The sequence below is a fragment of the Octopus bimaculoides genome, chromosome 8, assembly GCF_046866305.1.
Source record: "Octopus bimaculoides isolate indiv1 chromosome 8, ASM4686630v1, whole genome shotgun sequence".
Classification (NCBI taxonomy): domain Eukaryota; kingdom Metazoa; phylum Mollusca; class Cephalopoda; order Octopoda; family Octopodidae; genus Octopus; species Octopus bimaculoides.
Window position 1 is genome coordinate 82346711 of NC_142935.1, and position 14223 is coordinate 82360933.

The window sequence follows — 14223 nt, forward strand, 5'->3', positions numbered from 1 at the left end:
TAGCCCTTGATATGTCCTCCCTTTCCCTCTTCGGTCGTCTCTTTCGTGGGGTATGTTTCATCTAACATGTTGATAATATTATATCTCATCTCCTATTCATATACTTACTGATTCTCTTATGACTACTACTGCAGGTACGGTGACGTCAGTATTTCGATAAAATCTAATATGACTGAAAGACAGATGTCCGGGTTTGACTGCCGTACTTATCGAAATTCTGAAAATAAAGTTGCACCCTGAACTAATATGGTTTTCTTTCTCAATACAAGAATATTTATAATTAGAGTTCATTAGATTTCATTATATTCACTATATTAAAAATGTTAGTCATTACAGTAAATGTGCATAGTTGCACAAACTTGCCACCCGCTTTACTTCTCCCTGCCAGATTTAGTAATTAAGCAGGAAGTAGGTAAGATTCATATTTAACATGCTTCATTGTATTTTGTTCTGGTATGTTATTTTTTATTCAAATTTTATTGTAGGTGTCTGACTGCCGCTACCTCTTATGTCCAGCTTCGGTAACAGTTTCACATCTAAAAAAGTTTATTCGAATGAAGTTTTCTCTTTCCCCTCGATACAAGGTAAGTATTTAAAAAAATTATATATGAGAGAAAGAGCTGAGTTCACTGAACTAAAACAACTTTTAAGCATTTAGATTATTATATTGTTTATAGTTACATACATACATAAATACAGACAGACAGACAGACAGACAGACAGACAGACAGACAGACAGACAGACAGGCAGACATCCAAACATACAGTTTGCTAATCCAGTACCCAGGATACACTTTTAGCTTCATACCTATTATTATTGGAGCAACAGTATACATACCAACTCCTCTGGAACTAAGCTAAACTTGGGATCTTGGGAAGAGTACGCAACTCCTTCATTCATAAGCTATAAATGATCACGGTATCTGAAACTATAAAAATCTGCAAGAACTTCTTAAGATGTTTAAAACATGATGCTTTCCTTCACAACATTGCTACCAAATGGGTAAGCCGGTTAAAATTTCTTCTAAATTAAAAAGAGAAACGGGACATACATACTTGCAGCCATACATACATACATACATACATACAGACAGACAAACAAACAAACAAACTTGCGGCACTAATAATACACACATACGCTCTAATGAAATACAAAACAAAAACAAAATACTTTCCATACCATCGCAAGCAGAGGTTGGTTATAATATAATGTTAGTTTGGATATATGATTGACTTTAATATTATAACAAAAGGAAAGGTGACCGTGCTAGGAGGATCCTTAGCACGCCGAGCAAAATGCTCAGCGACATTTCGTCCGTGTTTATGTCCTAATTTCAAATTCTGCCGAGGCCGACCTTGCCTTTCATCCTTTTGAAGTCGATAAAATAAGTACCGGTTAAACACTGAAGTCGGTGTAATCGGCTTAACTACACTCCCCGAAATTGCTGGCCTTGTGCCAAAATTTGAAATCAATATTAAAGGAAGGAAAAGGCGGTGAGCTAGCAGAATCATTACAACGTCGAACAAAATGCTTAGTGGGATTTCGTTCGTCATTACGTTCTAAGTTCAAAGACCGTCCGTGATGACTTTGCTTTCATCTTCTTGAAGTAAGTACCAGTTGAGCACCGGGGTCGAAGTAATCAACTTGCCTCCTCCCAGAAATTGCTGGCATTGTGGCCAAAATTTAAAATGAATATCATAACGAAGAAATATATTTCGCTATCAATATAACTGTTGGTTGTTGTTTGAAAAACCAAGATTACATAACTTTTGACTCGCAAAATAATAAATAAGTTTAGTTGTATATAATTTCAAATATAATTTATATAATTTCAAGTTAAACTAAGAATAGGAACGATATGTAGAAGGCAATATGATATATATACTTGCATAACGTTACATGTGTGTATGTATGAGTGCGTTTGTAGAAAATACATGAAAAGGGAAGATGTACAGGTATATATGTGATTGTGTACATGTTGTAGTGAAAATGGTACACTCCTTCCCACGTGAAAAATTGGTATGAGGTAGGCAGCCACTATAAAGTCAGACAGTCAGTCGTTGTAGGAGGTCAATGCTAGTAAAGTCGTTGTACGAGTTCTTAGTTGGAGTCAGTATCAGTTACGTGTTATAGTCGAGTTCGAGTTACAGTCAAGGTAGACGTTACAAAGTCGTTGTCATGCGGAGCTGTCAGTGATAGCACGATGGACGAGTCAAAGATAATAAAACGTGGAATACCGCCACAGCATAATGGCGGCGCCAACAATATTACAGTACCGACGACAACATACAAGTGGACGAGGATGCACATTATAACAGTATATATATGTGTGTTACATGGATGTAGTTTTTCAAAACAATATGATGTTAATAAGTATGGCACGTTTACGTATACATTAATTCGGGTTTAATTCCACAAGTGAACAAAGGCGTAAATGCTTCTTTCTACTATGGACTATCGCTCAACTTTGGCTGTAAGCAATAAATATTGAGTGAGAGATAAGTACAGGCAAAGACAAACAGATCTGTGCAATGAACTGTTATTTATTACAGCTATATAAATTTAATTTTGTTGAAGGACGGAAATTTCTCCAAAAGGCAAGCAAACACCTTCAATAGGTTTTAACATACAACCTATGAACCATTTGTCCAAAACGATACCCATTCACCTATTTCACCTATTCCTATTTAAGTATTTTACAATACAAATTATCTTGTATTTAAATATGGCTTACTTTACTGAGACGGTGAGCAAGCAGAATTGTTAACATCCCGGACAAAATGCTTACCGACTTTCGTCCCTCTTCACGTTCTGAGTTCAAGTTCCTTTGAGGTGTTCTTGTCCTTTCGGGGCTGATGAAATAAGTACCAATTGAGCACTGAATCGGTGTAATTGTCTAGTCCCCTCCCATCAGAATTGCAGGCCTTGTGCCTATAGAAGAAAGGATTTTTTAAATTTTATTATAAAGATTAATAATGATTGTGCAGTGTTTCTTGATGCAGACTATCTGTATAGTAATCTGCTTGTTTGTTCGCCCATTATACTTCAGTTAGCTAGAGAGATGGAGGTGGATTGAAAGTGAGAGGGGAAAAAAGGAGGAATATGAATGAGTAGAGAAGAAAGAAGAGAGGAATATAATAATACACTAAGGCCAAATGCATCACGGGGTTAGTTGAAGGGAGAGGCGAAGAGCGAGAGAAAAAGACAGTGAGAGAAAAGAGAGAGAATGAAGGGTTAACGAAGTGTTGTAGGGTGGTGAGGGAGAGGTAAAGAGAAAAAGATGTGTTTAGGATACAATACTTGGCAAAGGGTGATGTTCTGGTGGTGAGGTTAAAGAAAGATAGATAGAGATAGACAGGAGAGGTAGTTGCATTAAGAGAGAGAGAGAGAGAGTGAGGCAAATAGCATTTATTTTCTCAGAGTAGGGACACAACAACAGCAAGAAAAAGTAGAAATAAACAACAGCTGAACTGAAATGAAATTAGCTTTGTTTCTGAAAACTATAGTGATGATGATGATGATGATGATGGTGGTGGTGGTGGTTTTGGTGGTGGTGGTGGTTTTGGTGGTATATTTATAGTGAAAAGTAATTTTTTATCGAATTAAATCTATATTATCCTTCTACCTGTTTGTTCACACTTTAGTTTATTAGGGAAGAAGAAGAGATGGAGTGAGAGAGAGAGTGGAAGAGGGAATGTGAAAGAGCAGATAGCCAGCCGATGCATTATGGTTAGTGGAAATGAGAAGTGAAGAGAAAGAGAGAAATGTTAAAGACATGAAGAGGGGAATTACATGGTTAAAAAGTTTGTTGGAGAGGTAGAGAGAAAGGGAGAAATATAAAGTACTTAACTGAAGGAAATTTTAAAACCAAATAATAGATAATTGTGACTGCAAGTGAAATAACTTAACAAAATAAGAATTGAAATGCAAATCATCCATTCTTTCTTAAATAGCTTCTCTTAATCTTTTTCGTTCTGTGGAATTTCACGGGTCTCATTTATAGTGATATAATGTATTTACATTTCTGGATAGGATTTAGTGCAATTATGCGAAATTCTCTTATTTTTTATATGAGTTGCCATCACTCAGTAAAGAATATGTTAATGTTGAATTTACCGGCAAACTAAAATGATTATCTAAAGGACTATTGTAAACCCATTAATATCACCAAAATATATGTGGCCATAAGTTTTAAAACTGAAGTTTGCTGTGAAGTTTCGATTTCCTCGTACATTTCTCTCTAGATAAGCTGGTTCACCAGTGCATCATTCACTTGTCTCTTCACATTTCTTGGAATATGATACATGTAAACCTAAAAACTGTCTTTCATTTCGTAGCCAACAAATCTAACTGTTTATAAAACATAATTTGTTTGTACTTTTCAGATTGACATATTCCATACGGACGAATCTCTGAGTGACAGTTACACGTTAATAGATATTGCATACATCTACACATGGCGGCGGGTATGTTTGCTATCAATTTATTCTCTATAATCATCGTCACTATTATTCTTATTTTCCTTATTTTCTTTTTAACTCAGAGCATAAAAGGCGAAACAAATATCTTACATTATATGTTCGGGATCTTTACGTTTTGAATTCAAATCCCATCGAATGGAACTTTGTTTTTCCATTCCTTCGTCGTCGACAGAATAAATACCAGTGAAGTACTACTGTCGATGTAATAGACTTCACGTTCCACTTATTACTGATGTTGTTATTGTTGTTGTTGTTGTTGTTGTTGTTGTTGTTGTTGTTGTTGTTGTTGTTGTTGTTGCTGTTGGCGGCGGCGGCGGCAGCGGCGGTGGTGGTGGTGGTGGTGCTTATCGTCGTTGTCGTCGTAGTCAGCGTGATATTATTATTATTATTATTATTATTATTACTATTATTATTATTATTATTATTATTAATGGATGGTTGGTTAGGAACACTCTGGCTTCTAATGCACAGACATGCGCTGAGGTCACGCCACCGGCAGAGATACCTGCAAAGTGAACAAGTTTGATCTCTATTGTAAGCCACACTTTTCTGCAAATCGTCTCTAACGGACATGCATTTCTGGGACGAAAGAGAACCAAGATTGTGCACTTTGTATCTAGAATGTTAGGCACTTCATTTCCTCTACCAGTCACGTAATGTAGTTGGTGAAAGTTCCACGTCGAGAAAATACAAGGGATTATCAGTGGGTAAGATGTATGAAGTTGTCGGGGAAGCTGTTGCCGATAAGCTCGGTAATCTATTTCGGATGCATGTAAGGCCGGGTGTCACTCTGGATAACTGCCTTGCTAATTTCCTTGCCCTGCTAATACTACCGAGGAACGGAACTAGTTTTAAAATAACTCTAAAGACAGGGAAGTGCTACCAGTAGGAAAAGTCCATAACACAAACAGGAGAACGCAAGCTTATTGCACGTGTTCAAATAGTGCGCCAGTATTGCTGACTTATGGAGTTTTGTTGAGTAGCTGTTGTCACAATTGGACGGATCCAGATATTGACTGAATCCATCATGAAGATAGCTCCACTACTCTTCTTTAATAAGATAAAGCAAGTAGTTTATTATAAGTATTATTATTATTATTATTATTATTATTATTATTATTATTATTATTATTATTATTATTATTATATGCTACTTTGGTTATCAAGCTGAGGTTTGTTGACAAGTCCCCTGAAATCTCATGTATGGCAATTTTCTGCAAGTCGACAATGTATGTTTCAGCTCTAATATCTTTCAATCTCTAAGATAACAATTTGGACGTTGTGCTTAGTGCACCAGGAACTAATTGTGACCTTAGTGTTCTAAGATCTCTTCATCTCTCAGATATTTCTCAGTTTTCTCAATCTCTTTGGTAACCTCTCAATTATAATATGTTATTACAGTCTTCCATCTGACAATTTTTTGTACTCTATAATCATATCTGGTCTTCTTGCTTCAATAAAATCCTGTAATTAGTTAACATCACAATTCTAGCTCATGTTCATAACACTTTGCTGCCAATTTGAATTTTCAGATGCGGCTAACGTCTCAATGCACTTTGACATAGTCATGCCCACTCTTATACTCTTTTTTGTAAAAGCGTAAGAGATAGTTAATACTTTCATCTCCTTTTTCACAGATTCTGCGTTTGCACTGTGACTGAGTTTCAAATTCGTTCAAATGGCTTGTTCTTGAGTGGCTATAAGTAGCGAAGTTTTCGTTTTAGGTAGCCCTCTATAAACCCCAACCAGCGTCCTTGACTTCTTCTAGCATGCTCAGTTTGTTGCATGTATTGCCCATGTCATTCTTTCTCTTTCCATCTGTTTGTTCAGTTATTCTTCCTTCTGTTCTTGTATTAATCTACTGTTTCAATAATTTTCTGGATATTTGTAGCCGCAGATAGCATTCTTTTCTTCACTATACACAACAGTATGTCAAACGTAATAGTGCAGTATTGTCATTCCCTTCCCTGGTAAGTTCAAGGCGGATGGCTGGGTATCACCACCTCTTGGCAGATATTTATTGCAACTGAGAGCAGGACGAGAGAATCTCTAGTGCTGTGGGCCGAGGAGCGTAAGTGCTGCTGAAAAAGTACCTGAATTAGGGGGACCACGTGAATAATTTTCGGCCCCTTCTGTACGAATTGTAGCTACATCTTTGTCCACTTTAAAAATGGAGCAAATTATCTCAACACTAGTAATTTTGGTTTCTTCTAAGTACCTTCCTAACCTTTCTCTTTCATACTTTGGGAACGTTCTCTCTCATTTCCATTTCTATTACTTAAACATTCTGCAGCACGCACAAGTGACTGTATCACCATTGTCTTTCTAACAAGATAATTTTGTGTTATCTTTATTCTATTCACTTAAACTTTTGACCTCTACTTGAAATGAAAACTGCACACCTATTCAGCCCAAACTGCATACCAGTATCCTTCATAAATATCTCTTTTTGAAGAAGATAACCCAGGTCTTTTTCGTCTTTAGGCTAAACTTCGAGGTCATCCATATATAACAGATGATTTATATTCTCCCTGTTCAGAGCAAGCTCATGACAGCTCAGGATTTTCGCATTATACTTGTCAAAGGAAACAATGTAATCATGAAAATTAATGGAGAGAGCGAACGTCTTGAGACAATTTCCCTCGGATTTTCTCGCTTGCTGACGGTTCACTTGCATGTATTAGTTCTTGCTTCATACGTTCTCTTCGATTTTTATAAAAATAGACTAAAACCTGTAGAAAAACCAATTGTGAGGGACCTTAAAGTATGCTGTTTGGTAGTTTGTCCAAACAGTAGCTATTTTCTTTCTTATCTGCTCTTTAGTTGTTATTGTATCGATATAGAATAAAACAGAATTTCTTGATTTCTTTCTACATCCCTTTATTCTCCTGGTAACAATTTCTCCTCCTCCAGTTTACGATTAATCTCTCATGAAACCAGTTAGCAATTTCCAGAGTAATTGTAAGCATGTCAATAGCTACTGATTTCCTCACCCTTTTCTTTATCCTGTATTAAGACTGTGTCTCATATTGTCATGTTTTCTACTAGTCTGTAAGAAACAGCTGTACAAAAGTGAAAACTTTTGAGTTTTCGAAGCTAGAATCCCTGTACACTCGCGCGTCCAGGATCTTTCTTGCACGATGTCGCTTTAATCATCTTTTTCCACCTTCTGTACAGTAATATTTATATTTTCTTGCCATAACCTATTCCCTATTTCATTTATAAGCTCTCATATCCATTCTGTTTCACTGTCGTGCTGAACCTCGTACCTTCACATATCTCACACAACTTTATATCAGAAAATTTGTTATAATTTCCAAAGAATACATAATCCAAAATCCTAAAGGATGTGAATTAATAATGTGATAATCACTCAAAAGTGATGAGGTATGATTTCGATGAGCAGATATGTGATACAGTCTCTCTTGTTCTCTGAAGAAGCTACTTCATTTTATTTACATCAGAAAAGTGTCTTTAGGAAAGACTGTTCAATATTCAATCTCTTCCAAAGTACCTTTTACACTTTGTACAATGCGAGAAATGACTGTATCAAACACAATATTCTGTGCCTCTAGATGCTCGGTCAAGCTGAAAGAATTGGAAAAGGAATATTCTTCAGTTTTCTAAAAGAAAGACAGTGTTCTTAGCTATACAAAAAAAAAATGGTTAGGCTTGGAATGTCTTTGATTATAGATGAGCTCGTTTTGGTTTGACCCGAAACTTAACAATAACAGCATGATTTGTTACTGGATATGGGTTGCTGCTATGACGATACCTTCTTATTGTATTGCGGAGTGCTTGCAAGTATGTACATCTCAATGTGTATATATCATGTGTCTATGTAAATGTGTGTCTTGCCTAAGTCGTTTACAGACACGTATTGCTCGGTGAGTAATAGGTACTGTAATATTTGTTTCCGAATTTTGCTTTCAAACTACATTCTATCATACAAATAATTTGAACAAAACCCACACATGTATTTAAAGTATTTGAACGTCTAATGCAACTAATACTTAATCACGTTTTCTATCCTTTTTCAGAAAGGTCCACTTCGACTATTTTATAGTGTCTATGAGAATCCAGCCAAGCGTATCAAGTTTTCAGAACCTAGAGAGCTTGATGTCACTAGTCCGACCTCCACTTCAACTAATACTCACTACGTTGCAACGTCCATTCCGCACCCAGCTCAGAACGGTGATAAATCCGACAGCGAGACAGTGAAAGAGTCAGCTAGAAGTGGTGGTAGTATTGGTGGCTGTAGTGGCGGGAGCAGCTCAAACTGCAGTAGCAATAACAAGAACAACATTAAGAACAATAAGAATAGTAGTAACATCAACAATAAAAACGGCAGCAACAACAGCAACAAAAACAACTGCAACAACAGCGGGAACGGCAGCCATTCGAGCAAGAATGCATCTCACAATTCAAGCATAGCTTCAGTTATCATTAGCAGCGCTACAAATTCAACAACAACAACAGCAGCAGCAGCAGCGGCGGCGGCGGCAGCAGCAGCATCACCCAGAGCAACAATGTCGAGCGGTGCGACTGCTCTTTCTATTAATAACGTCAGTGCAAGCAACGTTCCATCCAATGCTCTGAACCCAACAACCGCAATATTGACCTCACCATCTTGTACAAAAGTGGCTTCCTCGTCCACCAGCAGCACAACGGCATCGACATTGGAAGTGAAGAGTACTCAGTTGACAACTGCTACTGCTGCCGCCGCCGCTGCTATGGTTGACAACCAAAATATTACTTTCAAAATGCCCGAGGATGAGAAATACGAAAGGCCAAAAGATTTCAAAGAATTAGTATTTAATGGACAAGTTCTAAATGGCCATGATGAAAATGTGATTGTTAAAACTGAGCCAATGACGGATGCCTTATCTGTGACGTCATAGTTGGCGATGAAACATATTGAGGCGACGCTCCTTGAGAATTTCTTTGTTTTTTGTTTTTGTTTTTTTTTTAAATCACAGTCACTGGTGTAGGAACTGGAATACCATTTTGTACCCAGTTTGGTGTTCTGCACAACATGTAAATAACTATTCGAGGAACCTGCTATGAATATATATATATATATATATATATATATATATATATATATATATATATATATATATATACATACATATATATATATATACATACATACATACATATATATATATACATACATACATACATATATATATATGTATGTATATATATATATGCATATATATGTATATATATATGTATATGTATATATATATATATATGCATGTATATGTATATATGTATGTGTATGTATATATGTATGTCTATGCATATATATATATATATGTATGTGTATGTATGTATATATATATGTGTGTATGTATATATATGTATGTGTTTGTATATATATGTATGTATATGTATTTATATATGTATATGTATATATATACATTATATATATATATATGTATATGTATGCATATAAATATATGTATATATATATATATATATATATATATATATATATATATATATATATATATAGATATAGATATGCATGCATACATACCTACTTACGTACATACGTACATACATGCATACATACGTACATGCATACATACATACATACATACATACATACAAGGGATGGAAAGGATGTATGCTGTTTAATCATATCGGTGAATTTGACTTCCCTTTCCGACAGAGAAAGAAAACATTTTCTTCGTAAGTCATTCATCATCTCTAATTCAAATTGAATTAACTTCATTTTAAATATTTCTTTACACCACTTTTCATATGATGGCTATTATTATTATTATTATTATTATTATTATTATTATTATCAATATTATTGAGGTGGTGAGCTGGCAGAATCGTTAGCACGTTTGGGCAAAATGCGAAGCACATTTCGTCCGTTTTTACGTTCTGAGTTCAAATACCGCCGAATTCGACTTTATCCTTTTAATCCTTTAGAAATCGATAAAATAAGTACCAGTAAAGCACTGGAATCGATGTAATCGACTTACCCCTCCACTGAAATTGCTGGCCTTGTGGCAAAATAGAAACCATTATTATTATTATTATTATTATTATTATTATTATAAGAATTAAGAATATTTTATGATCATTATCTTCTTTTTCACCTTTTCTTCCTCTACTACTACTACTACTACTACTACTACTGCTGCTGCTGCTGCTGCTGCTACTACTACTACTGCAGGCGAGCGCCAACGAGTAGAGCTAAGATTCCGGCGATCCCAGTCAGTGAATAGGTTTCGATTCATAGTTGGAATCATTTGATTTCATTTGCGTCGTTAATGCTCTTTCACAGAGCTGTAGGCAGAGTAGCTCGTGAGGGTCAGATACACTGGAATGCAGAAGCTGGAGAAAGTTAAGTTACGTATGCCTCTCTACACAGATTTTGATATATTTATTAAGCCAAGAAACGAAGAGGGCACTGTTCATTAAGTTTGTCTCGGGTGCAGAACTAGAAACCTGAGCTACAGTTATTACCTTTGTGAAAAGCATAAACGTCAACTTTTGATTTTCTTTTCTATCTTCTTTAAATCCCAGACATCATGCCAAATGTAAGGGCTAAAAATTATATACGTTCATGTTGATACTATATCAGGAAAAATGCTGAAGCTGAAAGCTTTCGGCAAATTCAGTCCACGATCTTGTTTTGACTTCAAATTACGATCCCTTTACCCTGGTAATATAACCGCGAGGAAAGCCCAAACGTTAGATTTTCCCTCCCAATCATAACTCTTCATACCTAATATAGGGAGTGTGTTTATTATTATTGCTATTACTATTATTGTTCGCCGAGGTTGACTTTGCCTTTCACCCTTTCGAGGTCGATAAAATAAGTGCCGGTTGAATACTGGGGTCGATATAATAGATTTACCCCTCCCTCGTAATTACTGGCCTTGTGCCAAAATTTGAAACCATTATTATTATTATTATTATTGGTGCTGTAGATTGGCAGAATCATTAAAGTGTTGGACAAAGTTTCACGAGGGAATCAGTTACAGCTCTTTACATTTTGAGAGTTTAATTCCCGACAAGGTCACTTTGCCTTTCATCCATCCGTGGTCGACGAAATAAGTAGCAGTCAAATACTAATTCGAACTAATCAACTTACCAATTTCTCCTCAAAATTGCTGGCCTTGTGCCAAATTTCAAAACAATCTTTGTTGTTATTATTATTATTATTATTATTATTATTATTATTATTATTATTATTATTATTAAAGCGGTGAAATGGCAGAATCGTTCACATGCCGGAAAAAAATAGTCTTCTGGCTTTATGATCTGAGTTCAAATTCCGCCAAGGTTGACGTTGCCTTTCATACTTTAGGAATCGATAGAATAAATCCCAGTGGAGCACTGAAATCGATGTAATCGACTTACCCCTTCCCCACAAAATCAGAAAGGATTATTATCATTATTATTATTATTATTATTATTATTATGATCATTATCATTATTATCATCATCATCATTATCCATAACTTAGCCATATCATGTTTACACTGTTCTTCTCTACATAGACCAATTTGACGTACAACGATCTCCTGATTTTGTACGGTATACTGTAAAATATGATTGCGGATGTCTTGTATGCTAATTCGCATGGGACAATTCTCAATACGTTTACATGACCTGTCAAGGCTCATGCTTTTCCCAATGAATTAACAACACAAGCAAAATAATGTAAATTTATTTTCACTAGATTCTTTTTTCTTCATATTTTTTGGGAGTCAACACTGGGGAACAAAATCAAATAGTGAAAACAAACACAAAGTTGTTTTGTTTTTTGTTTTTTATTTCATCGTAGATTGTGCAATTTGGTCTCTCATATCTAAAGTTCCACTACTAAACAAAGAAACAGAAATGAGAAACTAAATCAGCGAAAAAAAAAAGGATCATGGAAAAGTGCTTTTAAAGCAATTAATACAATGATAAAAATTATTGCAATAAACCGGAACTACTTGTTGCGTAAGTACAATATACATTGTATATTCATCTCTTCTTTGGCAAATGAAAACTGGAGAAATTCTACAAATTAAGACTTAAACTAAATTTGCTTTGAACGATGTCTTTCTCAGTAGCTCAGGACAATCAAAATGAATATAAATGCTCTTAAAAAGAAGTCTTTATATCATGAGGTCAAAACAACTCCATCCCAAACAGTGGTCCTTGTGGACGCAAATCAAATCAAGTTGCAGATAAAAAAAAAATGTTAAAGGCTAAAAATTACAAGATTGGATAAAGCGGTTTGTGTTTCTCGCCTGAAACATACTCCTAATGAACCCCTCCCTAATCATTGCTTCATACGGCTTGCAGTATAGACATAAAAAGAGCCAATGTTTGCTCGTCGTCATTACTGTTGAAAAATATAACTGCAAAAGAAGCGACAGTGTGTATGTAAGTGTATGTATTCAGGCGTGTGTGTGTGTACGTAAGCATGCGTGTGCGTGAGTGAGTGTGCGAGTGTGGCTGCATGTTTGAAAGTGTCTAGACCTTTACATGCACATGCATAAAATACATATACACGACCATATAATAAAATGCTCATAGTAACTCGTATAGATCATTATTAAACGCCATGCTATATATGAATTTGTGTGCATGTATGTGTGTGTGCGTGTTTGAGTATATGTATATATATATATATATATATATGTATATATATATATATATATATATATATATATATATATATATATATATATATATATATATATATATATATATATATATATATATATATATATATATATATATATATATATATATATATATTAATATATGTATGCACGTGTATATATGTGTATGTGTGTGTGTGTGTGTAGGGGTGACAGGCAGGAGAGTGAGCGAGAAAGAATATGTGGGCGAGAGAGAGACTAATGAGAAATTATGTATATAACATAGAACAAGTAGAGCGAGTTTTCTTTTTTTATTATTATTGAAGCTGGTGCTTATTGAATCGTAACTTTGAATTTAACGTTGCCAATTAATTCAAACGATTGCAGTAGAGAAGCAGCGTGACAATAAATTTCCTAAAAACTGTTGTAAATTCATTGGAATATGATACGATTGGTTGCTGAAGATCCTTTGGGAAATGCTCCACATACTAGTCACACACACATTATATATAGCAAAATCACATGATAACCTTATACCAAGAAAAATAGTTATTTTCCATCAATTTTTTGTGCTGAAAATAACTGTTTTCTTTTAATATATGATAAACTTTCAAATTATGGCAAATCCATTATGCAGGAAATATACTGTTTTAGACAATTAATAACAGAAAGTTCCCAATAAATACAGAAAAAAAATGGAAGAATTCATTAATTCTGATATCTATTAAAATTTACAAACAGTTGTAACTGAATGTTATACTTCTCTAAGGCACAAAAACCACATCTTTTGAAGCCATTAAAATAAAGGGGTGATTATTCTATATTAGAGCAACTATTATAAAACTGATCATGATAGAACGTTTGTTCTCGTACATTAAAAACTCAAAAGGCATAATCTTTCACTCTCAAATGTGTAACATAATGTTAAAGCTTTTTCCGATTCTGAACATAAAACCAAAACTACTTCATACAAAACATTTCCATCAGTATTTATTGAGGAATTTTCAGTTACTAGTTGATAAAATACTTCCGACTAATTTATGATAACCTGAAAGATGGTCATATAATGAGATAAAAAAAGCATTATATTGTTTCAATATGGCAACTTCTT

At 34.8% G+C, this 14223-nt stretch overlaps 1 protein-coding gene across 3 annotated transcripts in view; it reads left to right on the plus strand.

Moving 5' to 3' along the window:
- Positions 1–9428, plus strand: part of LOC106878501 (polycomb group RING finger protein 2) — a 390185-nt gene extending 380757 nt beyond the window's left edge. For all 3 annotated transcript variants that reach the window (XM_089356713.1, XM_089356712.1, XM_089356711.1), the window contains 3 exons: positions 486–584; positions 4387–4467; positions 8523–9428. In XM_089356713.1, the coding sequence (XP_089212839.1) occupies positions 486–584; positions 4387–4467; positions 8523–9383 (1041 nt within the window). In that variant the 3' untranslated portion in view covers positions 9384–9428. The remainder of the gene's footprint in view (positions 1–485; positions 585–4386; positions 4468–8522) is intronic.
- Positions 9429–14223: the final 4795 nt, after the last annotated feature.